The following is a 27937-nucleotide window of genomic DNA, read 5'->3' on the forward strand; positions in this document are numbered from 1 at the left end:
TCTGGACAGATTATATATCTTTATATATTAATATCTTTTATTCTTTGGTCGGAGAGTTTCTGATTTAAATTAAAACGTTGCCAGTTACCGACTATTTCTTTTAGGCAGAGTTCCTGTAATTTCTAATTAGACAACATTTAACATTTGAGAAATTTGGCTTCTTTTGTTCAATGAGGGAAAAACCCAGAAAGAAAAATATTCTTCAAAGTAAGGGTTCATCTTTTTGGTGTCGTATTGACACTAGCCCCAGTGGTATGCTGGAAAATGGTCCATCGTGAAGCACGTGGGGGTTGTATTTTGGCAAAAAGTCATTTTTGTTCTGTTGGATACAACGTTGAGGAGTCATGAACTTGTTTTCCTTGAATCTGCCCTGCAGAAGCTTTTCTTTAAATGAATCAGGAGCCACACGAGCCGCAACGTACGTTTTCTCTCCAAGCTGATGCTCATCGCCTCCGAAGGGCGGCAAAGATCCGAGAACAGCCGAAATAAAGAGCCACGACAGCAGAAACCCTGAAATGTATTTCTTTTAATTTAATTCAAAATAAATACTACCACGGCAATGCAAGTCCACTACTGGGTTCTTGCCCTAATGTTTTGGTAAGAAAACAAACAAGCAAACGATCCCAAAAAAAAAAAGAGAATAAAAAGAGACTTCAGTTAATGCATCCATCATCATCATCATCATCATCATCATCATCATCCTTCAGCGACTTTCACGAGGTGCCTTTTTTAACAACATACAAGGTAACACTGCCTAGAATGACAAACATAAATAAAACAAATACTATGGTACAAAAAAAAGGGGGAGAAGGAGAAGCAAGGGATGATGGGATTGGAACAACCTGATGAAACCAGCACTGCAAAAAAAAAAAAAAAAAGTTTAAATGTCAGCCACGGTCCCACTTTTTGTATTTTTTTAGTTTTTTTAAAGGTCGTGAAGGGAAACAGAAATGACAGTGCAGACTCCACAGTTAGTCACGTCCTCTCAGAAATTCGGGAGTCGATCGTTTTCAGGGGGCCATGGCGACAAAAGGAAGGAGGGGGGCGGGGTTTGTCTCCATGGAAACATCCTCCATGGACGATAACAAGTCGAGTCTGTGTATCAACCCGGAAAGGAATAAAACCATCAATGGAAGGGTCCGGTCTTTGATACCGTCTTTACTTCTCGCCTTCTTATTTAACTTTTTTTCTTAAATGCAGTTTTTGAGTCGTTTTGCGGTCGTCGTCGTATTTTTCCGGTCATTTTTCTCATCAGCAAGCTTGAAGTACAGTCACGCAGGGGGAAAAAAAAGTTCACGTCTCGTCTGTCAAGATGCCACTAAAGACCCAAAAAACAAACAAAACAAAAAACCAAAAAAAAAAAAATAATTGCATTGCATATTTACATCAAGAAGTTTGGGGCGACTCAACTTTTTTCTGGCAGTCCTCACAGTCTTCATACATGAGTGTCTCACGGCTCAGTTTTCTCGTGATCTGTGACATGATTAGTGATTTATTGATACCCTCAGTTCAGATTTAAAAACATGTATGTATAAATACTTTTTTTTTTTTTCTCACAATACTGACAGGATATACAGGGACAGAACCCCTGCATCTGGAGCTGGAAGCCTCGTTTCTGTTAGTGTCCGTGTGATAAATTATATCTTCTTCACTCTGATTTATCGTCTAAAAACAGTCTTTGTATATCTGTGTGTTTGCGTGTGTGTGTGTATATATATATAAATATGAATGAAAGTCTCGTGTATGCTGTCAGGGTTCCCACACAGGTGCACAAAGATCCAAACCTTACCCAAGATGTTACTAGACTGCGCGTCTTTACTCGCTCTTCGATATGTTTTTATACGTCTCTGACCTATTTCATCACTTTTACACGTGAACTTCAAGAGTATGAGATGACAGGGCATCAGAAAACTATTTTCCAAAATCTGTAGCAATTGCAAATAGCTTTTAAGACCTGGAAATCACCGAATTCTTCCTCCGAACCTTTCCAGATGTGTGCAGGAACCCCGACGAGTGCGAGCTGATTTCTGCGGAACAGATGAAGTCGGCAGTCGTCTCCAGAAACTAATGAAATTTGACGTGTTTTCACAGGTGAAAAGGCCGGTTCGCATTTAGCTTCGATCTACGCAGTGAGTTCATAGTGTTCAGTAGTCAGTTCCTCTGAATGAATCGAGTGTTTTTCAGGTTTTCGAGTCTTCTCCTTCGTGAAGTGTTGTGCACCTCTCGGACCACTAGAGGCCGGGACTCACTAAGCTTGTGCTAATACATCAGCTGTGGTTGTACCAATAGTTGTACATGAAGCTGGTACGTCCATGCTGGATGTATTGCTGCCGGGGATTGTAGTTTGGTCTAGGAGGTTCACTACCAAACCGAAACCGAAGCATACCTGTGGAAAACGTACTCAAATCCATAAGGCATAAACTTATTTTCATCCAAAATGCAGCAATGCTTTGCAACAGGACGCTAACCGGCCTGATTAGACTAAATATACACAGGAAACGGCCTCTGTGTGGACTCCACCTGGCATCAGCTGTTCCTGTTAAACACACCTGGAGTTGCAGTATTCTGTGAATTTGAGAAAACACCAAATTTGATTTAGTTTGGAGTGAACTGCCGACTTCAGTCTGATCAGTACGCAGAGCTCACAGCTGTTTCCTGTTTCTGAGTGTAAATATATATATATATATGTGTGTGTGTTTGTGTGCTATGACAGCATATGGTTGATCCCACATGTCCCACATACATACAGTACATACATACAGTACATACATACATTAAGCCACATTTCCCTGTGTAAACACCCATTCCACTAGTCCTACAGCTACGATGAGGAAACAGAAGAGAGGAGGTGAAGAGGAAGAGGAGGAGGAGAAGCGGTGAGAAAGCAGAGAAAGGCCTCGTTCCCCTGCCGGCTGTGGAAAGCTGGAGCGGTTAGCTGAGTTTGAACGCGGTTGTGCTCTGTGGCGCCTGAGTGAACTGTGCAGTTTCTGGCAGTTTAGTGTTTCCTGTTTCAAAGTAAAAGAACAACTTAGAAGTGGAGCGCGAGGAAAAAAAAAAACAACACACATGGGTAGAAAAAAATACGAGCAAAGTAGTAACACCGCAACGATGAAAGGAATTAAAACAGACTCGTCCGTTCTCGTCTTTCTTTTGTTTGTTTTTTTTGTTTGATTTTCTTTTTTTAACTGACCTGTAGACAGTGATTTTCATCGCCATGGGATTGGGGAATGTGCGCTGCCATGGCATGTATGAGAAAGAAAAATATTTTTTTTGTATATATTTTTTTTTTTTTTTTTTTTTTGAGTGAACCACGAGCCATGCACTTATTCTCAACTAAGAATGACCCTTCACAACCCCCGAAAACCCGCCCGCCCTCTCCCAGAAGATCACCCTGTCGGTATGATACGAAACATCTGCACACGTAAGGCAACATTTTTGGTTTTTTGTTCCCTAAAACGGCTCTTCCAAACCAAGTGCAAAAAGTCAAAAGAAGAAGAAGGAGGAGAAGAAAAAGGGGCAGAAACAACAAACAAAAAAAAAAAGATTAACGCAACCCAGGTCGACAACTTAATACTGATGGAGAGTAAAAAATAAATAACAAAAACATTGCCTTCTGCAGTAAATAGCGCTGAAAATGTAGGAGACTTATTTTTTTAGTGTGGGGAGACCGGCTGGAGTCTATCCCACTGTGCAAAAACCTCTTTTAAAGTCCCTAAAAAGACTTCTCCCCGTCTGTGAGGAGGCAGAGAAGGAGAAAAAGAGGGGAGACTGGTTTTTTCCCTAAAATGGCTACGTGTTTTCCTCAAAATGGCCACGAATGGGGACGATACTGGCTGGCTGGGCCGGAGCGCTCACTCCCGCCCGCTGGCTGAGTAGGAGAACTGTGGGAAATGAGGCCTTCGCTCGTTGTCCGCCGCGTCCATCCCGTCCTCGTCGTCTGCAGAGAGAGAAACAGACACGCATTAGAGGCAAATATAAGCCATTCCATAACAAAGGACATACGTTTGTCACGTGACTAGCGATGTGTCTCTCTACCAGTCCAACACTTTGGTCCAACTTTACGATATTTGGCTCTGGACCCGTCGTTCATGGTCCCAGACAATGTATCCTAATGATTTTGGTGATTCCCTGACTTTTCATCTATTGCCACCTACGGGTAAAACAGCTCCACTAGTCTGACAAAAACCTTAAAACACACGTCGTCACATCGGCCTCGGCTGTACTTAGCAAGAATGAAACAACATCTAGGCGCTCATGGCACTGGGCTACGGTTCAGTTAGCATCTGCTTTTCAGGTTGTAGCTACAGGTTGTGAACAATGATTAGGCTGCGACTAAAAACTGTGTTTCTGCCTTCTCAGCCAACAAAATCTGATTTGGTTATTTCTAACTTTATAAAATGCTATTGAACCCCAAACCTATACGGGACACTTTTTTTCTGGTTTCCATCCCCTCTCCTGCCATTTTACCATCGTCAGTATTTCTGCCATGTTTTGATCAAATTTGAAAAATCTGCTCATTTAAACCATCTAAAATGTCAAAGCATTAAACTACTCCTGCTGTTTTTAAATATTCAAATTAAGTAATGAAATTAAGCATAAATTTATGAGCTGGTATTTGATATAATTATAAACATTTTACACATAATTCAAAGATGAAACTTTGTAGCTTTTGTATTATATTTTCTTTGTCACTGCACAAAACATTTTGAACATTTTATTTGGTAAATTCATCTTTAAAATCAATTCCCCTTTAAGCCAAAAGGAAGCAGATTCATTAAAGAAGTAAAATACTTAGCGTCCATCATATTAACAGATCTGGTGTTTAATAGAAGAGCAGCACCGGCCTGATGTATCAGGAAACTGATCGGTAGAAACACATCCTTACATTTCTCTGGCGGAGTGATGGTGATGGTCTGTGCTGTAAACTCCTCGTCGAAGTAGCGCGTGTCCGTCTCTGAGCTGACCTGGGGCTGGAAAGGTGGGACCAGCTGGAACAGACAGGAAGTAGGTGAATAAGGTGAGTTTTCTGCCTCCAACAGGACAGTGACAGTTAGTTAGTTGTGTGAGGGTTGAAAAATACTGAGCATGGTCAAATATATATCCATTAAATTAGCACCAGCATTGGTATTCAGCATTTTGTTGAATACCAATTATCATTTGGAGGAGTGGAAAGTCATAATTATGACTTGGATGTTTATGTGAACAGTATTAATAAGGCGAAAAATGAAAGCCAAACCATATGTAACTCAATCAGGTGGAACTTGTAATAAATCTGGGTAAAAGGGGTAAATGACTAAAACACATTTCTTTCCTAAATATTTAACGTGGACATGCAGCGAGCAACAAAGACCTTGACTGACTGATATTTCTGTTAAACAAGGAGAAAAAGAAGACAAGGTGTCCGTCAAGAGGGCCCGGTGGTGTTTGGACGGCTTTATGTTGTTGAAATGAGATGGAGATGAGGTAATCTTTTTTCTTTTCCGTTCTATTTTGGAGTTTACATCCCAGCCAGACTTCTTTTGAAAAATTAGGTAACCCTGCTACCAGAATATCTCAGGTACGCTGTTTGAATAAATTACCACTGAAGATCGGATGACGTCTAGCAGCTAAATCCTGCTCTCACCTTCTTGTCGTAGACGTCCTGCCAGTCGACTGTGCCAAAGAAACTGTGTCGCATGATCTCCTTAGCGTCATCCGGTCCGCCGCCCAGCCTGTCAGAAAAGAGAAGGAGAGAAGAAGAAGACGTCGAAGTCAGACATCAAACGCTGCTCTTATAAAGTCTCCATCAATGGAACCAGAATATCCACCTGCTACTGATCCCAAAATAACTCGCCCAGGTGAACGAGTTCGCTGTCTGAAGCTGCAGTAGCCTCTTTGCACCAGTTTCTTCATTAGAGACAGAGAACGCCTCAGAGATAATCAAGAGTGGGAAATTAACAGCAGCCACCAGCCAGTTTGGTCTAACAGCACTTTTGCTGAATACCAATTATCATTAGGAGGTTTTGTTCTCTTCCTAACATCGAGCTGTTTAAATAGCGAAATGAACCGGTGAATTCGGGGATGTGCGGGACACTACAGGACAAGTATTTTTTTTTATCTCCTGTCCTGTGAATAAGAAACAGGATCCTGCAAGGTCAGTAGGCCATAATGGATGGTGGATTTCCTAAATCTAACGTTTTTTTAACAGCTAAACCTTAAAATTGAGCTTGCGCCTAGGCTGCTGCAGCTCTCTCCTGTTCTTGAGGTCTAACAAATGTGTTGAATGCATTTCCTTCATCGTAAAGCGTTTGCAAAGTGGATTTTTTTTAAAAACAACAACTAAAAACGTTAATTGTTTGCTCACTAGCAATCTACTTTGCCTTTGCAATGTGGCTTTGTTGGCACACGCATCGCTAGCATAAAATAGCATAAAACCACCGTCGGGACTCTGCATTACGTTGTACTACTGGTCAAATACGTTGCCCGCACAATGTAAGCCTCCCGTCAATGTCAGAAAACCACTGAATGAACCTCAGAGGGGTCACCATGTTTTCCAGCCAAAGCTTAGTGAAGTTTGAAAGGTAACAGGGCACCTGCACAGGAACCTACCACATGTTACACCCTCCCAGTGGCGCTCATCAACAGTCTCCACACGACTGGAGACTTCGCACGGACTAGAACTGCACTGCAGAGGGAAATGCACTGCATTTTCTCCAAAGTTGAAGGAAATGGGGAAGAAAACAGGGCATTGTTGTGGACTAGCAGTTTAAGACACTGGCCATCGTGGTCATAATTCACCTACTATACTGTATCTAATGAGAAATGGGGGGAGAAAAGCCCCCAAAAAATCAGGGCATCATGCATCTCAACTGCCTCCTCCGTTGAAAACAGCAGCCTTTCTCTGCACAACGCCATGCTTACCCATGTATTATGAAAGCCTGGTGATGGTGTGTTTGTCTCCACATTGTTAGTGTGTGTACCGTTTGTTGGGGTCCTTGATGAGCAGCCCCGACAGCAGCGACTTGGCGTCGGCCGACAGGGTTCGTGGGAACTTGATCTCCTCCATGAGGATGAGCTCGAACAGCTTCTCGTGGTCCTGGTTGTAGAACGGCAGGCGGCCGCACATCATCTCGTACGTCACCACGCCCAAACCCCACCAGTCCACCGCCCGTCCATAGTCATTGTCCTCCAGCACCTGATAAGATACAATACTATTTAACCATAATGTTATCAGTATTTCCTTTAAATTTCCTCTTAGGAAGCTTAAAAAATTGTTGCAAACCTAGTATTTTCCGTATGCACGAGGTCTAGCCAGTGTTGTAATGTAACCATTGTTAGATAAAATGAAAAATTCAACACCAACCTGCGCATCTTTTCTTTCTGATGTAACTATTTTTGACCCTGACATATCTGATATCCTCTTTCAAATCCTTTTAATGGAAAAATAACTTTCAAAATCTCCACCAAGATACACATTAGAAGAAGTGAAATCAGTTGGTGACATTCTACTTTGTTGTAAAGAAAACATCCAGCTGCCATTAGAGGAACTAAATCTTTAGGGTACTTCCACATTGGCTACAATGTTTAGCCCCGGTGGTTGCCGCTTGGTGACAAACAGACAAACAGTTTCTTTCCTGATTTCATCATACAGGACAAAAACAGGCCCAGTTTGGGTTTAGACAGACTAGTTTCCAATCTGCAAGCACGACTTTCGTAGTCTTATTTTTCTGGTTGTTATTTTTTTATAGGCACTGCAGGTTCCATCAACTCTGAAACCCAAATTGGCTAATTTGTTCTAATTCTCTGTTTAGTGTGACCTCTGACCTCAGGAGCGAGGTACTCTGGTGTTCCGCAGAAGGTCTTCATGGTGGCAGTGTCGGTGATGCCTTCTTTGCAGAGGCCAAAGTCGGTGATCTTGATGTGGCCGTCTTTGTCCAACATGAGGTTCTCCAGCTGACGGGGAGGACGAGAGAAATAAAAAAAAAAACACATCCCTTTGTTTTTCCATCTTACATGCACAATCTGGACATGTTTCTGTGTGTTTCCACATGTTAAACTGATGACTGTAAACTCAGCGCAGGCGTCTAATGTTGGCTTTTTCTTAGACCACCTCACCCACAGCAGGTGTGGTTTACCTTTAGATCACGATAGACGATCTTGGCAGAATGTAGGTAGTCTAGAGCAGAGACGATCTCGGCGCCGTAGAAACGGGTGCGGTCCTCCGAAAAAACTCTTTCTCTCGACAAATGGAAAAACAGCTGCCAAGAAAAATAAAAACGCGAGTTCATACACCTCAGACGTCTCTGTTGTGATAAGCTGATTAATTCAGTAAAGATAATCAAAGATCAAAATCACTGCTGGAGATTTTCTGCAGTGGAACCCAGGAGGGGCTGAGATGTAAGCAGATGAGATCAAGTCACACACAGTTACACTCAAAACAACAGCAGAATGACAGTTCTGGACTCTCCGATCATTAAACAAGGCTTAAAGCACATCATACTGTGGACAAAGCAAAGCTGGGGCCTGTGTATGTGTGGGAATACATATATTTTTCATACAAACAGTACATGTATACAGTATAGAACCAGTTCTGAATCAAAGTCCATTTTAGTACAGGAAAGAGTAGTAATCGTTTTCTCTAAATAGACAAATCTATGTATATATCTGAAATCTTTTTTCAAAAATTCAATATGGCGCAATTATTATAAACACTAGCCTGCAGGCCCGGACTGGCCAGCTGATTGGCCCAGAGTGTCAGGCCAGTGTTAAAAAAATGCAAAATGAAATAATAGTGAAAGTAAAGAGCTGTATAATGTTTAGTCAGGTGGAAGTAGCTCCAGTTACTCAGAGCTACCAGAGCCCAGTCCTGTCAGAGCTCGCAGGAAATGCCAGGTGCAAAAACAAACTGAGGCACTGAAACTGAAACTGAAGACACTTGGCTGTTTTTAACTATTTTGTATACTTGCGAAGCACTTTTTGTGTGTAGTAATAAAACAAAGTTACGTGTTACTGGCATTAACAATAAACAGAAATAATATTTCTTCAAAACGACTACAGTATACGTGGTCTGTTGTGAATGTGTGGAGATATTGGCCTGGGCTGACGTTAGATTCCCTGAATTATTGTCCCAGTCCGGTCCTGCTTGCCTGTTTCTTCACACCAAACAGATCGGACTTACAGAATTTTAAGAAGGTTATTTATCAGGCACCCATTTTAACAACATACCCCTTAGAGAGATACGGAAGGACTTCTTTATTACAGTATATTTCTCTCTAAATAGACGCTTTCTGATGGAGCACAGCGTTAGTTCAGGCAGAGCACTGAAGTCACGCCTGCACTGGCTGACCAGCATTAGTAGCTTTAATTATGCTTCATAATCACTGGCTCATTCACGGCTGATCGGCCGACTGGTAACGTCCAATCATATTCGTGCAGGTGTACAGCACGGTCATTACAACCTGTGTCTTCTCACAATTATTACGCTCATGGCCGCCACCTTATGAGCCAAGCTTTTGCTATTTAATGTTCACGGATGCGTTTGTTAAGCGGGATTCATTCTCCCAACAAAAATCCTTGTTGCGACTCAGATTTTAAAACAAACTGTGTAACCATTTGTAATAGACGGTCGATCCCTTGATGCAAGTGTCTCTGACTGAACTCGCGTAAAAAGAAATGAATAGTTCTCAAGATATTTTGCATGTCTCTCTGCCTTGAAATTGATAAATTGATACCAAAAAACCCACGACAGTGCGGACATTCCAGTCCTACAACTCTCCAAACAAGATATAAACCACTTTCTGTTAAAGCTCTTTGAATCACACTGTGTTGTTAATCAACATTCTTCAATAATTCTTGAAATAACTCCCATGTTGAAATAAGACAGAACATCTGCCAGCATCAAAAACATTTCTTCCTCATTGATCTCTCACCTCTCCTCCGTTGACGTACTCCATTACAAAGCACAGCCGATCTTTAGTCTGGAACGAGTACTTCAGAGACTGAAACACAATATATACAGATTTTTTAAACTCAGCAGAGCTCAGCCGTTTGTTTCAAACACATTATTTTTTAATAACAGAAGCTTTGTGGTCTGAATTCAGCGCATCCTTCCTCCTTTGCACGACACTTATCAAAAGAGACTTTGAATTGAAGTCGGTGGCCACTGCTTCTCTCTTTTTTTTTTAAAAACTAAGTAGCACAGGTGTGTCTTCATGTTATGTTTCATGCAATCTACATGCTGATACTCACAGTTAGGAATGGATGCCGAGTGTTTTTTAATACCCTACTTTCTGTGAGTGTGTGAGCAACTTCATCCTGTGATAAAAAAAAAGAAAAAAGAAGAGGCAGAGTGATTAATCAGGAGACAAAAGGAGCTCGTCTGCCTCTTGTTTTAGTCAAAAGGTCGAGGATGTAATCGGCAGGGAGGTGTGTGAATATTGGGCTAATGCCAGTATAAAACCCATTTGTAACTGATTTTTCTAAAACATAAACATCCTAGACTAATAATTACATGCCAAATATTTGACACTGAAGGTAATGCATTTAGATTTTTTTGCTGAGTCATGGTAGATCTTTGTAAAAAAAATTGATTATATGACAGTCGTTTGAATCCAGTGATCAAAAACTGGCATCAAGAATAAAAAGTGCTTAGTGCTGGTGCTTACTGCAGTCAAGTTAGAATTAATAAATAAAAAAAATGTCAAACTTTTCAGAGTTAAAAAGTGTTTTACAGACAACAAAACAGCAGCAACAAGTAACAACTGATAAACATTAAAAAGGACCTTGGCTATGATGACTTCCTTCTTCAGGATCTTCATGGCGTAGTAGGTGCCACTCGCCTTCTCCCTCACCAGAATGACTTTCCCAAAAGTGCCTTTGCCCAGAAGCTTCAGATAATCAAAGTCATTCATTGTCTGGACAAAGAAATAAGAGGCATGGTGTGAAGAATCTGGTTCTCCATCATTCAATGCACTTACATCCTCGTCTCAAAGTAAGACAGCCCTTGCTGTACGAGCAGGAACGATATTTTGACTACACTCAGACCAACCGTCACCTTTCGTTTGTAGTGGCTGATGGAGGTGTCCATCTCCTCCTCGTTGACGTTCTCGATCTGGGAGGTGGGGCTGCACAGGATGCCCTCCTCCTCCTGTTTGGCCAGAGACTCGGCTACCATCTGGATGGCCTCTGCCCACTCGTCCCTGCAGGACACAACAACAGGTTAAAATACCTGCAGGCGGCACTTTTTTTTGTGGGTTAATTACTTGTAACTGTGGCTTCAATTTTAGACTATAAATCTTTGGAGAAGCTAAAAGGACTTTTTTCCCCAAACTTTTAAGAGACTGCTAGTTGAAACTATAGACTCTCACATATTGAGCTACTGTAAGATTATGTGTCCATATGTGTAGCGGCTTCCTTAACAAACCTTGCAGCCGCGTTCTGAGATCCAACATGCGTTTTGTAGGTTTATTGCACATGAGCCATCAAAGCACGGCAGACAGAGGATGGACATGAAAACCAGATGCATAAAACAGGTAACGTAGATGGACAAAAAACAGGAAAATCAGGCGGTCAACAAAAATTACGGCTACCCGTCCCTGACTCTCAACAACCCGGCCTCAGGTAAGTGCTCACCTTTACAGACATGCGTGCACGCGCACCTGCTCCTGTGAGCTCCGCCCCCTCAGCACCAGACCAACCCACACACATGCAGCGAACACACAGTGCACCCATGTTCTGTCTCCTACAATATGTTCAAACTGCACAGAGAGATAGGCTTCCACAAGTTTGTCTTGTTGATTCTGCATAATAATAGCTTAACCCCCCCCCCCAAAAAAAAACCAAACTGAGGTATCTCTTTGTAACTACATCTGATGCTGAGCTGGGTGTCTAGAATTTAACCACTCAGACCAAAAACAATCCCCAAAGCTTCTTCAACACAAAACTAAGCAGAAAACACTACGCTGTGTATCACAACCAGTTTAAGGAGGTACAAACTGAGTGGCCAGGTGTTAAGGTAGACTTATAGTTGTGGGTTAAGATAGGCTGTAGCTGACGTGCACCTTCTCAAAAACTTAGCTACAGCTAAGAACTGCGACTGGTCAGCTTTGGCTGCTCCTGTTTTCTCCTACAAGTTGCCGATGCCAGTGGAGATGGTTGATAATGAAAACATTAACCAAGTTGAAAAAAGCCTCAGAAATCTGCTCATTTGCTCATCACGATCACCGCTCTCCGTCACAGAGAACGGAAGAACATAAACATGGGAACTGCACAGCAGTAGACTCTTAACGAGACAAGGAAAACCGCCTCGTCTTCGCCTTATATCACAAAGTAAATGTAAACAGTTGCTGCAGCACCGTACGACCTGATCACAGTTGAGGCGGTGCTATTAACAGGTGAGATCTGAGGCTTAGCTATGAATCAATAATAAGGCTGTTAACCCCTTCTGTCAAGGATAAATCCAGCTTTAATCGGACTATCCTGTCATCTAAAGGTTTCAGGTTTGATTGAGTGCTATTAGAAGAAGGTTTAACCTGCCTGGTGCACTGAAAAGGCAGAGTTTACTACATTAACACATTTACAGTGATATTAGGTAGAATGTCAATCACAGAAAACAAATAAAAACTCATTTTGACATTTTTTTCCTAGCCTTTCTAAAACCGAGAGCTTCGTCCTCTGCGGTAAAGTCCGCCCGTCTGCTACCAAATGGACAGTAAATAAAAGCAAAATAGAAAACCTACATTTGGAAACGCAGCTTTTAAAATACTGACTTTTAATTTGTTCGTTTTTCTTACATTTTTTTTTAAATAAAATAAACTGGAGGCCAATGAGATGCGAGAGCCAATGAATGGTCCGATCCAACGCAAGCTATCCATCCTCCAAACGGCCTACAGACCTACTCTGACAAAATGACTGCTGGTCAAGTGCATGTAAGAGCTCGGAGGATGTTGTCAGCTGAGTCTTGTACATAACAAACCATTAAGCATAATGTATACATTATATTGTGTTTTGGAACAAAACCCTTCAAAACTTGGCGTCTAGCCTCAGCCCCACACCCCTGTTTCCTGTCTTTCTTCTCACCGTGTTGACAGACTCCTATTGTGTGAGGAGAATTTAACACAAAAACCCTCCAGTCTGGTTCAGGACTGAGACCCCTAATCCCAATGCCAGACCTTTCATATCTGGTATCTGTTGATAGTGAGTCCTCTCCCATATCTTGTTTTATTACAGTTCTATTTTTTTTTTTTCAATACACAAGCAGCCAAAAGTAAGTCAACACTAACACAAGGAAAGCAGTTGAGATTGTTTTACAGCTCAATATCTGCATTAAGAAAATATAACATGCACTGTAAGTCTCCTTTGATGGTTTCTATAATATTTTGTATAGTGTCTTATAGTGTCCTTTAGATAGCCGCTCCTCATCCTCAACACAAACAAAAGAGGTGTGGTTCAGTAGCTAAAACCCAAATATCCAGTAACACTATTTACAGATTCCCTTTTCTTTAGAATCTTTATAGAAAAATATTGACCCATTGACCCAAAAATGACATAATGCAACTTAAAAATTGTGGTAATGATCGACAGGTGGTTATTTTCCTTTCATTATTAGCTCAGAAATAAGTAGCCAGTATTTTCCGAGATATTTTTAGATATATTATTCATCGGCTGGATGGCCTTACTTCTCCCTGTTCTGTCAAATAAATAGAAAAAACATCCTTCAGTCTAAACTCATATGTGAGGAAAGACTGCCGAGGAGGAGGAGGAGGAGGCTGAAGGCTCACCTCTCATCAGGAGTGTCGACGTGAAAAGTCCTCTCGATGACGGTGGTCCACTGCAGACAGCGGATGATGAAGGTGTTTGGCTTGGGCCGCTCGGTCTTCATCAGCTGACATTCTGGAAGTCACACAGAGATCGATGTGCGGCGTTCCACGGATATTTGTTTTTAGCGTGTGAAATATCTGATGAAGGCCTCTGTTCGTGTCTTACTTGCTACAGAGAAGTTGTTGAGCGGGTAGGCCAGGTCAGAGTCCTGTGGTTTGTCCTTGTAGCCGATGAAAGAGCCGTCTGTCTTCAGCAGAAAGTAGCGCGGTCGCCAGTTCTTGATGTACTCACCTGCAGGGAGGGGAAAAAAGTGACACCAACAGGTTACATCCTGCTACAATAACATATTAGACAGAGCTGTGGACTTTTTGCATTAAAATCACTTTAATTTTGTAATGAATGTAGAGGAACGTGTCTCTGTAAGGTTGGTGTTAGCCTGATAATGAGACTGAACTCTCATTTCATTTTATAACATTACTCAGTCAGACATCATGCTCATGTTAGCCATTTCTTGCTAATAACTAAATCAGCAGTGACGGATGTGTCCGTCCCTCTGACGTCCTTTTCAATCCACAGAAGCTGTGGTAGCGCTTGCTAGGAGCAGTGCACTTAAAGAGTAACGTAACACCAGGCTGAAAAGCAGTGTTTTGCTGACCTCTCTGATAGAAAGTTTCCCACACCTGGGTGTAGTCATAAATGCGCTCTGTTGCATCTGTAAGCACACCCAACAGTGGCGTTGTGGGTTCCTGGAGCACACCTGTGCATCACTGCAGCCAGGTGAGAAGTTAAACCACTGGAGGACAGCAGTGTTAAGTCACTCTTGAATGTTTTTCACACCGATTTAAAAAATATTCCGATATAACGCATCAAATTTTCTTTCATCCTCTCTTGTATTATGATCCATTTTGGCCGTAACTGGCTATTATTCCAAAAGTGCACTATTAATAAGACATTTTAAACCAATATTTTTAAAAACCCAACTCTGCTAAGAACATATTATAAATGCAGTACCACGAGGGTGGGGTGATAGCTACATCAGGAATCAGTGATTATCTGAATTCATCGCAGGTGGATGATTTTGGCAGATTTTTGCAAGTTTCATATCCTTTATTCTAGTGAGTTAAATTTCTCCCTCTGCTGTTTTATTTTCAGCAATCATATTATAGTTACAGATCCAATAAGCATCATTTTGGTTAAAGGAAGTCTAGATGTCTGCATTTAGTTTTTTAGACATCTTGGTGACATATAAAACATTTTTTTGATCATTCCAATCACTATATTTAAACATCTTCACATTAAAATATAGGCACTGAATTGCTGTTGAAACAACAGTTAAAAGTCACTTTTCAACCCCATTTAGCCACGTTTTCACCATGACCTCTTCTCAGCTGCAAATGACCAAATCAGGGCTTGCTGGGGAATTTGTGAAACTGCTTTCGAATTTCAACTGAATTCCACGACGCCTTTCAAAAGTGCACGGGGTCAGACATGTCGTAAATGACGTGAAACAGGCTCAAACAGTAATAGTTTCACAGGTGTCTCGTAGAAAGCCATGTCAGGAATGTAAACTCCAGAGCTTACTGTTTTTAACTGGGCCAGGACTGAAACACTAACAAAATCACCCCTGCTGTAGTGGACGACTCATCACTTTGAACTGGTTAAATTTGGTTTTCTGCTGCATATTGTGAAATAAGCATCAGAATAATAAACAAACATCAGCTAACAAATTCATTTAAGCATCTGTACCACTTCCAGCTGAGGAAGAAATCTTTTGACGAGAAATACTGTATGAACACGGTGCTTATTCTTATTCAGCAGCCATGAAGTGTTGGTTTCCTGCTGTTCTGACTCATCAATTTGTGACACAATTACAACAAATGTTGGAATACATGAATATGTCGTGGTGAGATGTTGACACATTAGCACCAGAGCTAACGGAGAACAAGGCGCTGGAACCAAAGTATGTCTGTATTAGTGATCAACGACTGAACTGAACTGCCTCAGCATCTATCCAACAAATCAAAATCTGACAAAACTATTCTCACACATCTGATGATTTCCACAGCTTCAGAACAACAGTGTGACGAGGATGACAAAGACAGGGATGGGGTGAAGTCAGAAAAAGTCAGTTCCACTTAAAAGCTGGTGAGCAGCAGAGAAAGAGAAAGTCAACAGCATAGCATAACTTGCAGGCACATCTATGTTGCTAAATAGTTTAAGCTGCAACTTAAAAAGATTATTTGATTAATTGTTTAGTCCTTAAAATGTTAAAAAATTGTGAAAATGCCTGTTTAAAAATTCCCAGAGCCCAAGAAGATGTCTTAACCCCCCCCAAAGATATTTACTTTACAATGATATAAAACAGAGAGGAGCAGCAAATCCTTCTATTCGAAAAGCTAAAGAACTGATCATTCTGATAAATGACTTAAACCATTAATCAATTATCAAAATTGTTATGAACTATGTCTGCCAACTGAACAGAGGCAGAGGTGGCCTAAAGGCTAATGGTTCAGGGTTCAATAGAGCTTGGAGCTGGATAAATATAGGTGGGGAAAGTGAAGGAGCAGTGAGGAAAAAGATAATTAATCAATTATCAGAAATGTTTTTTTTCTCTAGACAGGCTTGTAGAATAATTGACTAATTGGTCACTAACAGAAATGGTGCACTTATAGAGCGTTACATTTACATTACTATGACAAAGTTTCACAATTTGTCACAGGTTTAGCTCATCACTAGTGGCGGGGCCCGAGGATGACAGTGTCAGTCGGTCGGTCAGGGAGTTTGACCAGATTGCTACTAGATTTGCGGAGCACATTCATTCCTACTCCCCAGAGGAGGAACCCTTTCGATTTTAAAGACCCCATTAAACAGGGATTTTACATTCCAGATTAACTGTCACTTCCTGGAAATCTGTGAATCCTAAAAGGTATTCTGTGGAGTTTTAAACCACTAGTAGCTCTTTGGAGTAATGTTTCAGCTAATCGACAGTTGGTAGCAGTAACACGCCAAGAAGGCGCCAACAAGTTAAGTAGAAAACTGCAACCTAGTAAACATGGATGGAAACAATGCAGATATATAAAATTATTTTAAGGAAGGAAATACATTCAGCACGTTTGTTACAGGCTGTTCAGACAGCTGTTCGTGAGTGGGGCCTGGCGTTGCAGCCCGGCACCGCCCGCTGAGCTACATAGATTTTAAAAAAAAAGGCACCCAGTGGCACTACAGGGTTTGCATAACATTTGACATTTGCATAAAGTTGAGAAAGACTCAACTTTATGCAAATGTCCTCTGACGCAATGCAAGCGACAACCGAGCGAGAGCCGATCGCACTTGTTTTGATTCCCACAGAGACAGAAGCACAGAGTTGTGGACTACTCCGCTCCTCTAGTGGAGCCGGGATCGCTTCCAGCACAGATACAGGACCGCAATGCAGATCAGTCTTGCCCGCTCGGGCGTCACTGTCAGGTTGGTGGTTGGGAGTCCAACCTCCTCCTGTCCACATGCTTAAGTGTCCTCGAGAAAGTGTTCCCCTCCTGTTCTCCTTTGAACTCAATGAGCTTTCACTATGACTGATTTCTCATTGGTTTACAGTTTAAATCGATTCCTCACTGTGATATGTCCCGCTCAACGTACTGCTCCAACAGGAAACACCTGCACATAACATTAAAGAAGTAAAGATGCAACTTCAAGAGGTCTCTCATGGCCGCCCTGGTCCTTCCTCCACTGACCCCCCCCCCCCGGACAAACAGGACAAACTTTACATTTGTTAATTTGTTCAAAAAAGGCTCATTTTGCTGGAACAGATCCATCAGTTTGTGAATACACTCATTCAAAGACCATTTCTAACAACTAAAACAGGTTAAACAACATAAACTCCAGAACAATAATGTTGCTCCACATTCAAAGTTTACGACTTTTTTTGCATTTCTCAGAAATCGTGTTTCAAAACCCCAGTTTCCAAACCGTCCTGAACTGCGTGTGAACTCTTGGGTTTTGATCCTAAACAGCCCAGAGAGCTGCTTGGGGCAGTTTCTCTCAGAGGGCTGTTAGGACTGAATTATAAGAGCACACAGAGGTGCAATAAACAATTCAGGGACTTGTGGGGGCCGGAGAGGAAGGAACCAGAGTGTTAGGTCATCCTCTGTATGCTCATAGTGCCACAGAGAAACTTCCCCCTGCCTGCCAGCCAACAGCTCTGAGCTCAGACCAGACAAACACACCTCCAGCACACACACACACACACACACACACACACTAAAAATCACTGTGGGAAATAACACACCAGCCAAGTGCAGCTCAGACTGGGCTGCAGCCCTGCAAAGCCTGCCTTCTCTCTGCTCTCCGTCTGGCAGGTAAACAACCATTGTTTGGAGGTGCTGTTCTTCAAACTGGCAGGGCGGCTTAGGCCATGTCCACACTGAGCCGCATAAAAACACATCTTTTCTGACTGGCTAAGCACCTTAAACAGTGAATTCCTCGGTGTCTTGGTGTTGTAGCGTGGACCAGCAGGTTTGTGTGGCAGCAAAGTTAAGAAGACATCTTTCTGTCACCTCTAACTCTCGTTGCGATTGCTCATTTTGAATGTCTACATAGCCGATCACAAAGGGAAGGTGTTGTCATTAGCGAATTTCAAATTCGAATTTATGTTTCTGTCATCAGACAACTTCTAAATGATAAAATACTGATTTCATTGACGTCTCTGTGCAGGAACGCCTTGTTCAACAGTTGAGATTTCAATGGGAAGAACTAAATTGCATGTTTGGCTTTACTGAAATACATTGTAAGTGACCATACAAGTGACTATATTAATAACTGCAAGATGCAGAAGAAGAGATTTAGCTGGTTTCCTGTTGTTTTGCATTTCAGTGTGTCTTCAAAAACAACAGCTGTGTTTCAGTTTCACACTACATACTAATTCTATCCCAGTTCTAAATATGCAGTGCATTCACATTGATAAATTTACAAAATTAAGTAGATTTAATGTTATTATTATTATTACTATTGGCCCATAATGCAATGCATGAATAAAATGAAGTAAGTGGAAAAGATGAAAATGTGGGTGTGAGTGTGGGAAGGGCTCCAAAACCATCTCAGAAAACAAAAAGTATTCAATCATTTTTGCTTTCTTATTATGTGCAACAGGCCCATGTCCATCCATTCAAATCTTTGATCCTTTCACGTTAGTATAAAATGGTGAAGTATGTTAATTTCTTGTAAAATCAGGCGACTCTGACGATTCTGAACCCCAACACCTGCAGAGGGGTTCAGGGCCTTCCCCGTGTGGAAGAAAATGCTTATTTTAGCATATAAATGCATCACTCTGGTGCACTCAGATAAAAATTGATGGAAAGGATACATGTAGTTCAGTTTTTTCAGTTTTGAAATTTAAATTAAAGCTGCTGGGGGGGGGCCTTGAAAAAGGTCAAAAGACCGTGACAAGTGGCACAACCCCCGTCGACCCACGCAGCCTGTTGAGCAGACATGAGTAGTTAAATTGACCTGCATCATTTTTAAGTACATCGTTTCCTGTCTTCCTGTCTGGCTGAACCAGGATTTCAAGTGCTTGTTGCTTGACCTACACAATTCACGTTGGTGCGATATTTTTCATTCAGAATGGCAAATTTTACTGAAAGTTTGCAGTTCTGTAAAAAAGAAATGCGAAAAAGTGAAGTTTAAGATTAGAGTGTATAACATACTATATAGAATGAGAGTGTGGTATGGACCTGTGACACAGTTAGGCTGAAAAAACTAGTTGTTTTCACATGAATGAATGAATTTATTTGATGACATGTAAAATGCCTTTTCAGTAGAGTCCTGTAACATAATGGTCTCCGGTTCAATTGCCTCAACAGATGTTGTGTTAATCTGGTTTCAGATGTCCTGGAGCAGAACACACATCTCCACCTGAACACTAAACGAACGAGTCAGCTAAATAATTAAAACTAAAAATGGAAATCCAATAGAGAATGACAAGAGAACAGCAGCCATCTGTGGCTGGAAATGTTTCCATCCTGCGTAAAGACAAACCTAAAAGCCACGCCAGACACAGACACGCACTAAGATGAATAAATTCATTAAAACAAGCACAAACACAGACAGCCACAAAGACCAGAACACATCAGCCATGTTTCAATCCAACTGTCAGGTTTCCAATAAATCAGCTTCCTGTGTGTAAAAAATACAGAAAGGAGAAGTGACTTCCAAGAGCTGGTTAGCATTGTCGTTTCTGTTCTGTCAGATAATGTCGGCATATTCACACCTTCATCTGAGGCAAAAGGAGGAAATAAGTGCATTTGTTGGGGACTATTTTCAGCGGCGGATGAATCCACATTTGGTGCTCTAGTGAGCGTTTGGGGCAGCAGGACGGTGTGTGTGGGGCTGAGTCAGAATAAACTACAGTCTGTGTGTGTTCATGGTGATGAAGGAACATGTCGCCCAGTGCAACAGCGTGGCTCGCTGATGTGTTTTTAATCGTTTTTGGAGCTCTTTGGCTCAGAGGAAGAAGACATATCAGGCTTTGGATACACAGTAGGGATGGTAAGATTCACCGATTCGCATCCGAGCATCGGCATAAAAGTTCAACATGCGATTGGCCCGATTAAAAAAGTGTGCACCGGTTACAATTTGGGATGAACTCGAGAACATCTTTGCATCGGTAAAATCAGATTTATTTATATACAATTATTAGCAGAGGCCCTATGCCTTTATTATTGAATAATGTGACCAATAATTTGTTACCAATAATTTTACATTTAGATTGATTCCTCCTTTCTAAACTGTTTGTCAAGCGCGCTCTCTCATCTCCACTGCTGTCAGTGGCGTGTTAGCTACTACGGAGGCCGAGGCGTGCCACATTAGAGATTAACACGGAGGAGGAAGAGCTACACGTTCCTCCGGATTCCTACAAATCAAATGTTTGGCGACACTTCGGATTTTTCAAGAGAGACGGACAACTTGACAAGACTCTATAAAAGTACACAGGCAGCACGACTAACTTAAAAACTCACCTGAAGTGGCGACATGGTGCGAGTGTGGAGACGTCTGCCTCCCCCTCCCCCTCGGATTCAGCTCTAGCTAGCCCCAGCGGTACCGCTAGCAAGACTGGTGAGCAAAGTCTTGCAACTTCCTTAAATTGTTTAACAGTTAAATGTGTGAGGAGTTATAAAAGCGTAACTGGAAACAGAGAACAGGAAAGAAGAACTGGTTTAAGGCAAGGCCCAGGCCCGGTTTTATTTTCTCTTTTGTCAGATACTTTTTGTGTGTTTTTTAGAGCTCAAAAAGAAACAGCACATATGAGATGCTTACTGAGTTGCAGTACTAGAGAAACAAATATGTGAAGTAAAAATGGCACTTTTTTTTGGTTAATTTATGATTTGCTGTTTGCTTGAGAAGAAAGAAATAAAATCTCTCTACCATAGTCAATTGCAGAGCATCCTATTCTTTTGCATCGCGTCGAATCGCATTGTATCGCATAGTGTTGGATCAAATCGTGTCGAATCGCACCGCATCGCAATAGGGGTGAATCGTATCGTACCGCATTGGCCGTTGCTTCATATCTTTAATGTATCGGATCGTCGGCAATGCATCGTGATGGAGATGCACATCCCTAATACACAGACAATACTTGTTAGTAGATACATTCACTGTTGGTTTTGGTGTTTTCGTGGAATTTGTTGACAAGAAGAAAAATTTAGACTATCACCAGCTACGTCTAATTCGGCGAAATATAAAAAAGCGCACACAGCTGGATGCAATCTTAGCCGTTACAGATGAAAACATGAGCCCTCCTCACCTCTTTTCTGGACCCAGCCTTCCTTGACGACGTTCTGGTCGCTCATGGTGGCTTCTCCTCGTCACCAGTTCTCCCAGTGTGGTGACGGTGTAGGACAGTTGTTGGTGGGGGTGGCGGGACAGTTTGTGCGGCTGAAGCTCAGTCAGCCTCCCGTCTGACCGCTCGACCTCCAACCTCCAAACTACCTGCGCCCTCTCTCGCCTGACCTCAGATCTGTCAACTTGTTCCCCACTGGGCCGTATGAGTCTATAATGTCTAATATCTTTCTTTCACTTTCTCTTACCTCCTCTCGCCCCGCCGACCCAACCTGACTTTCTCTTGCGGTCTTCTGTCTCTCTCCCCTCCTAGTCTCCCTCCCCTCTTTCTCTCCCTCCCTCCTTCTTGCTCTCTGTTTCGGTTTTCCTCACTCCCTCGTTCTCTTCAAACTTCTTCTTCTTCTTCTTCTTCTTCTTCTGTGTTCAGGCGCTCCAGCGTTGAGTCAGCCTGGAAGGAAACGGAGGCAGAGAAATGAGAGAAGGAAGAAAAAAATAAAACCACACAGAGCAGGTTAGGTGATAGTTTCCCTCGCTCAGCAAACACAGCAGGCCGCCACTTATTGTTCAAAGCCTTAACGCACTTCCTGCTTCCTTACCTCCTTCTCCTTCTTCCTTGCCTCCTCACACTTTCTCCTTTCTCCTCTCCTTACTTTGTTCCCTGACGTCTTCTCTAACTCCTCCTTTTCCTCCCTATAACTTCCTTCTTTCCATCAATCTTTGCGTAACTAATTCTCCCCCAATTTTCTTTTACCGTCTCTTCTCTCTCCTTCCTTCTTTACCTCCCTCCTTACCTTCATCTCTCCTTCCCCATTTTCTAGCCTCCTCACATCATTCACCCCCTTATATCATCTCCTCCTACTCCCCTTCCTTTGTTCCCTCCTTTCTCCTTCCCTCCCTGCTTTTTTACTTAACTGTTTTACCTCCTCTTCTCCATCCTTGCTTCTTTAACTTGTTCCCTCCCTCTTGCATCCTCCCTTTCCTTCCTTCTCTCATCAGTCCTTGACTAACTACTGTTACCTCCATTTTTTTTACCTCCTCTTCTCCTTCCTTCCTTCCTTCTTTCTCACCCTCCGTCCACATCAGTCTTTCATTCTCTTGACTTCCTTTCTCCTTCCCTCGTTCTCTCCTCCCTCAAAGAATTGGGGAACCTCCCTCCTTCACTGGGCCCTACTTTCCTTCCTTTACCTTCATCTCTCCTTCCCCATTTTCCTTGCCTCCTCACATCAGTCACCCGATCTTCTCCTGCTCCTCTTTCCTTCGTTCATTCCCTTTCTCACTAACTCCTTCTCTCCCTCCCTCTTGCATCCTCCCTTTCCTTCCTTCTCTCCATCAGTCCTTCAAAAACGTTTACCCATGTTTTTTTTACCTCCTCTTCTCCTTCCTACCTTCTTTATCACCTTCCTTGACTGGATCCCTTTCTCCCTCACTCTCACCTCCTTCCTTCTCCAGATACTACTCTCCTTCCCTTTCTATCTTCTCTCCTTCTATTACCTCAACTTCTTCCCCATTGTCCTAGCCTCCTCACACCTTCTCCCCCCTCTCTCCTTCCTTTGTTATCTCCCCTTTTCACTAACTCCTTCTCTCCCTCCTTCTCTGCATCAGTCCTTCCCTAACCACTTCTCCCCCAATCTTTTTATACCTCCTCCTCTCCTTCCTTCTTTCTTTCTCACCCTCCTTGACTGGGTCCTTCCCTTCTTCCAATACATCCATATAGCATTTCCTTGGCTCCCTTTCTCCTTCCTCACAAAAGTCCAGTACCTCCCTCGCTCCCTCTCTCTCCTCCTTCCCTCTTTCCCTCCCACCTTCACCAGCCCCAACCCTCCTCCAACGTCGTCTTTCTCTTCTTCTCAGACTGTTGGTCAGACTAATCAAGCAATTTGAAGATGTCACTTTGGGCTCTGGGACGTTCTGACTGAGAAAATAATCTTTAGTTGCAGAGTTAGTCGTTTTATATTGTATATATTGTCCTATCGTCCAGTCCTATCGCAGCCATATCTAAGGTATTAGTGTTGACCATCACTTCTTCTTTGAGTGTTTGACCAAAGCTCTGCCCCCTGCAAATAAAACAGGTGTCAAGAGAGAGGCAGAGAGATATATTTGCATCATTTCGAAAACTTTCCCAAGCGCAGATAGCAGAGCGGTTACATTGGACTTGGGGCCCCTTTCACCAAATTTGCGACATGCAAGCGGTGATTTGCAACATGAGATCATTTCCTCTTGCGTTAAGTTACGCTTCATTAATGAAAACACTGTAAATGCCGTACTTGCAACCCATGCATGAGCATTCAGGAGCCCTGTAGGACTTATTATTTATCTGCAATTTGCAATCATTTGTGAAACGTGACACTGCTTCAATTTACTACCAGCATTTAAGCAATGCTCTCAAAATCACTTTTGTGGCCCCTGATCAGAACTCTAGGTATACTAAATTAGAAATGGCTCCCATTAAAAACAACGCTAAGGGGGAATCCCTACGCCTGACCTCCCTTAATCCTTGTCCTCTTCCTCCCTTATCTGTTGTCACGCCTTCCCTTGTTCTCTCCTCCCCTGCCCTCACTCCTCTTTCTTCCTTCTTTCATTCCTTCACTCCCAAACTTTCCCTTTACCTTCACTTCACCCCTCCTTCTAATGTCTTCACCGGTGCCTCAGCGGACAGACGTTGAAATCCGAACAGCAGCTGCATTTCTTACGTGTTTGTCCACAAAGTACAGCTCTCCTAAAACCAGTGCTGCTTGATATAAAGCATCTATTGCTTCATATCTCAGTTTAACAGAGACCGGCAGGCTTTTACCATCTAGAAGGGAATATGAAATTAGTCTTTGTTTTAATGGAGGCCTAGGACCTCACTCTGGGAACCACTGTCCTGAAAAAAAACCAAGAGTAAAATGATTTATAAATCACATTTATCCCTAAAGCTTACACAGCGACTGGACAATGTATTTCCATTTCACACTATTCAACTCATACTGTAGTATCAGACCATCGATAAGCTGCAGACCAAACGTGCTGAAAAGTATGTTGCTGAAACGTACCTGGAGACTTTTTTTTTACAGGAACAGTACCGGAGGTAAATGTCCCATTTTAAAAATCCCTGAGAAATTTGTTGTAGGCTTTGAACCGAACCTATGAGCTAGGAGATGAATCACATACATTTTCTGTTTACGCCTCTCTTATGCATACGTTTAGTGATTTCTTGTATATGTAGTAATATTTATTCTTTTGCTTTGTTCCAGCTGCCAAACCAAAAACTTCATATAAATACTTCCCATCTCCGTGTTGATGAAACTTGCTTTAGGGTTGTCGGGTAGTATGAGTGACACGAAATATTCATACACCAATACAGTATATCACAATACAATTTATTGTGATACCGAGGCAGAAGTGCAGATTTCCATTACTTCAAGTGTCTTAACTTGAACTGCTTCTTTCTGGTAGTTTTGCCTCGTCCCAGTCTGACGGCTGTTTGACACTTAAATTATGACACACGTGCATGTTGCTGCCTTTAAGTTAAAAAAGTTAAAATATTACGTATTACTACATCTTAGCGGACTTTAAAACTCTGCTAGCACTCCCTTACAGGGATGGGCAATATAGCTGAATCATTATCACGTATTTATAAAGAGATTTTCAACACTGATATCAAGATATGGCAAATGTATTCAAAACAATTAAGTATGTTCCACTGTTGTGCAATTACATGAGGCCAAACTCTTCATATGTGTAAACCAAGAACTTAAATATCTGATTTTGTCGGGTTTCACATACAGCTTTAAGATCTGTTAAGATCATATCGTCGCGATGTGATTAAAACAATATAACGCCATCGTCCAGCCCTCCTTTCTGATGAAGTGAAACAAATATGGTGACGAACCGTCGCAATACATTGTGTTCTTAAATGCATTTCTATTGCTTTTGTAAATCGCTTTGAAGTGCCTCTGTGTTTGAAAGGTGCTATATAAATGCCTGTTCAGTTTCACCAACACCATCATGATTCATAAATGATTTGTCCTGTAATATATCACACATCGCATAATTGCCTATATAATGTTACCCATCATGAGATAACCATTAAGTCTCACTCCTACTAGTATTTTACAAGGAATTTAATAAGAAAACGTGATTTTTTTTTTTATAACAAACTGACTTTTTCCCCCACAGCATTTCACCATCTCCTAATGGCTGGCCCTTCCAGTACAGTTTAATACATTATGGGTAATAATCACCTTCCCTATAATGATTATTAATCATAATATGACATTTCGGCACCAAGCTATAAGTAGTAATGTAAGATGCGGAACATGTTTTGGCCATGTTCCTTCAATGCACATAACACCATCAATGGGGAGATCCAAGGCTGGAAATGACAACAAAAACAATGGCTGACAGGAGCAGCCGTTGTGTATTTCAGAAGCCGGTTCAGAGTCGCGGCCCTCGGTACCACAAACACCCCGCTGTCTTTGATTTATCGGCCAACGATTGGGTCCTGCACCGCACACAAACAAACAAATACCGAAACAACAGCTTTTGTTTCAAGGGCGTGTGGTGTCATTATCTGTTACATAACAACATCCGCTGGCGTGCTCCGTTATATTTTAAATGGGCGAGACGCGAATAAATGTCTGGCCGTGATTCTCGCACCGAGTCGTCAGTGTTGGTGGAGATAAAGCAGCGGGCTCCCGGTGTGAAATGGCAGGGTCAGGGAGACGGTCGTGGCCTGTGATGGCTCGGCTGGAGGATGCGAACTAGCCAGGGATGCTAGCGGCGGGGGGGGAGAGGAGAAGGGGGAGGTGGTGGGGATGCTACCGCTAATGTTAGCCGGCTAGCTAGCTAGCTGGATGCCTGGCTGGAAGGCTGGCTAGCATAGCAAGCTGGCTAACTGACAGTCACTGGAGGAGCCGTTGGTCTCTGTGATGAAACAACCCCGCGGTTTAACGGCCGTTTTATTTATTCATCTCGGAGACGCGACGCCGTGTTTTTGAAGGGATGGGAGACCGGGGTGGGGGGAGGAGGAGGAGAAGGGGGGAGAGGAGGAGAGAGAGAGAGAGGGGAGGGGTGTCGTTCATCACGGAGATGGGCCGAGGCCAGACGGACGGTACCGTTATCATTATTAGCCCTCCCCTCCCTTCTGCAGCACAGGCAGCAGCAGCATCCCGGCGCCGCATCCCTCCCCAGACTGGCGAATGACGAAGCAGCAGCAGCAGCAGCAGCAGCAGCAGCCCGCTAACAGCAGCTAGCTAGCATGCTAACCTCCGCTCCCACCCGCTCCGGGCTCGAGACAAACCCGCTCACCGTGCCCCCAAAACGACGACCCCCCCAACCCCCCTTCTCTTCTCCCTATACCTACAAACAATCCCCACACACAACACGTTATGCCATATTATAATAATTATTTATCACCTGGTAGTCGAAGAATGATAGGGCTGCCTGCCCCCCCTCCTCCTCCACCACCTCCTCCACCTCCTCCTCCTCCTCCTCTATGGGCACTGGAGCATCCGACGGAGTAACGTTAACGTCCCTCAGTGGTGAAAACAGGAGGAGGACAGCGATGGATCCATAGCCGCCGATGCCGTGTCCAGACCGTGGAAGCCGAAAAGAGGAGGCTTTTTTGTGTGTGTGTGTGTGTGTGTGTGTGTGTGACCCAGACAGACAGAGACTGCGGCGGCGGTAGACAGACACACGGACGGACACGCAGACAGACAGACCCGCTCGGCTCCTGCTCCCTCCGCAGCTCCGCCAGGAAACCTCGCTCTGCTCCGAGTCTGCACGTCACGTTCAGCCAGCTCTGACTGGGAGGACTCCTGCCGCCTTCAGGGGCCGTCGGAAATATGGCCGCTCCGTGCAGTCACGGACCGAGCCAGCTGGGAAATGTGACTGAACCTGGGAATTTGTTTTTAAATTAAGGGCTAAAAATGAGGACACCGAGGTCGTGTCCAGGATTTTAGAAATATTACCCTTAAATAACTTTATACTAATGTTTACTGGGTTGTCTTCTTTTAAGTCTCGTCTCAAAACACATTTTTATCTGAAAGCAGATCCTGGTTTTACCTGAACTGGCTGTTTATTTTACTGTTTATTTTATTGCTTTTGTGTATTCTTATGTGTTTTATTTCTTTATATTTCATCATTCACTGTGGTATTTTATTTCTCTTGTTGTGAAGCACTTTGTACTTTGTTTTGATAAGTGCTCTATAAATAAAGTTTTATTATTATGATTATTGTTGTCATTATCAATTAATCTGACAATTATTTTCTCAATTAATCGGTTAATTATTATTGTGGAACGTGTTCAGTTTGCTTGTTTTGTCCAACCAAC

General features: G+C 42.6%; 1 protein-coding gene across 1 annotated transcript; it reads right to left on the reverse strand.

Moving 5' to 3' along the window:
• Window positions 1–508: 508 nt before the first annotated feature.
• On the reverse strand, window positions 509–27678 carry akt3b (v-akt murine thymoma viral oncogene homolog 3b). Its single transcript, XM_044189513.1, has 14 exons — window positions 27022–27678; window positions 21590–22072; window positions 13963–14088; window positions 13758–13869; window positions 11033–11177; window positions 10761–10892; window positions 10228–10293; window positions 9909–9977; window positions 8115–8237; window positions 7804–7932; window positions 6960–7174; window positions 5624–5711; window positions 4886–4988; window positions 509–3937 (listed from the first exon to the last, which is right to left on the reverse strand). Exons 2-14 carry the CDS (start codon window positions 21633–21635, stop codon window positions 3852–3854), a joined length of 1440 nt encoding a protein of 479 aa, XP_044045448.1. The 5' UTR covers window positions 21636–22072; window positions 27022–27678; the 3' UTR covers window positions 509–3851.
• Window positions 27679–27937: the final 259 nt, after the last annotated feature.

Source organism: Siniperca chuatsi, linkage group LG3 (assembly GCF_020085105.1).
Source record: "Siniperca chuatsi isolate FFG_IHB_CAS linkage group LG3, ASM2008510v1, whole genome shotgun sequence".
Lineage (NCBI taxonomy): Eukaryota > Metazoa > Chordata > Actinopteri > Centrarchiformes > Sinipercidae > Siniperca > Siniperca chuatsi.

Excerpts from the sequence above, each read along its gene's own strand:
- akt3b (XM_044189513.1), bottom strand. The coding sequence starts at position 21,635 with ATGAGCGACCAGAACGTCGTCAAGGAAGGCTGGGTCCAGAAAAGAG. Across the intron at positions 11,178-13,757 it reads GTCGACACTCCTGATGAGAG|GGACGAGTGGGCAGAGGCCA; the intron begins GTGAGCCTTCAG and ends TGTGTCCTGCAG. Across the intron at positions 7,175-7,803 it reads CAGAGTACCTCGCTCCTGAG|GTGCTGGAGGACAATGACTA; the intron begins GTCAGAGGTCAC and ends GTATCTTATCAG.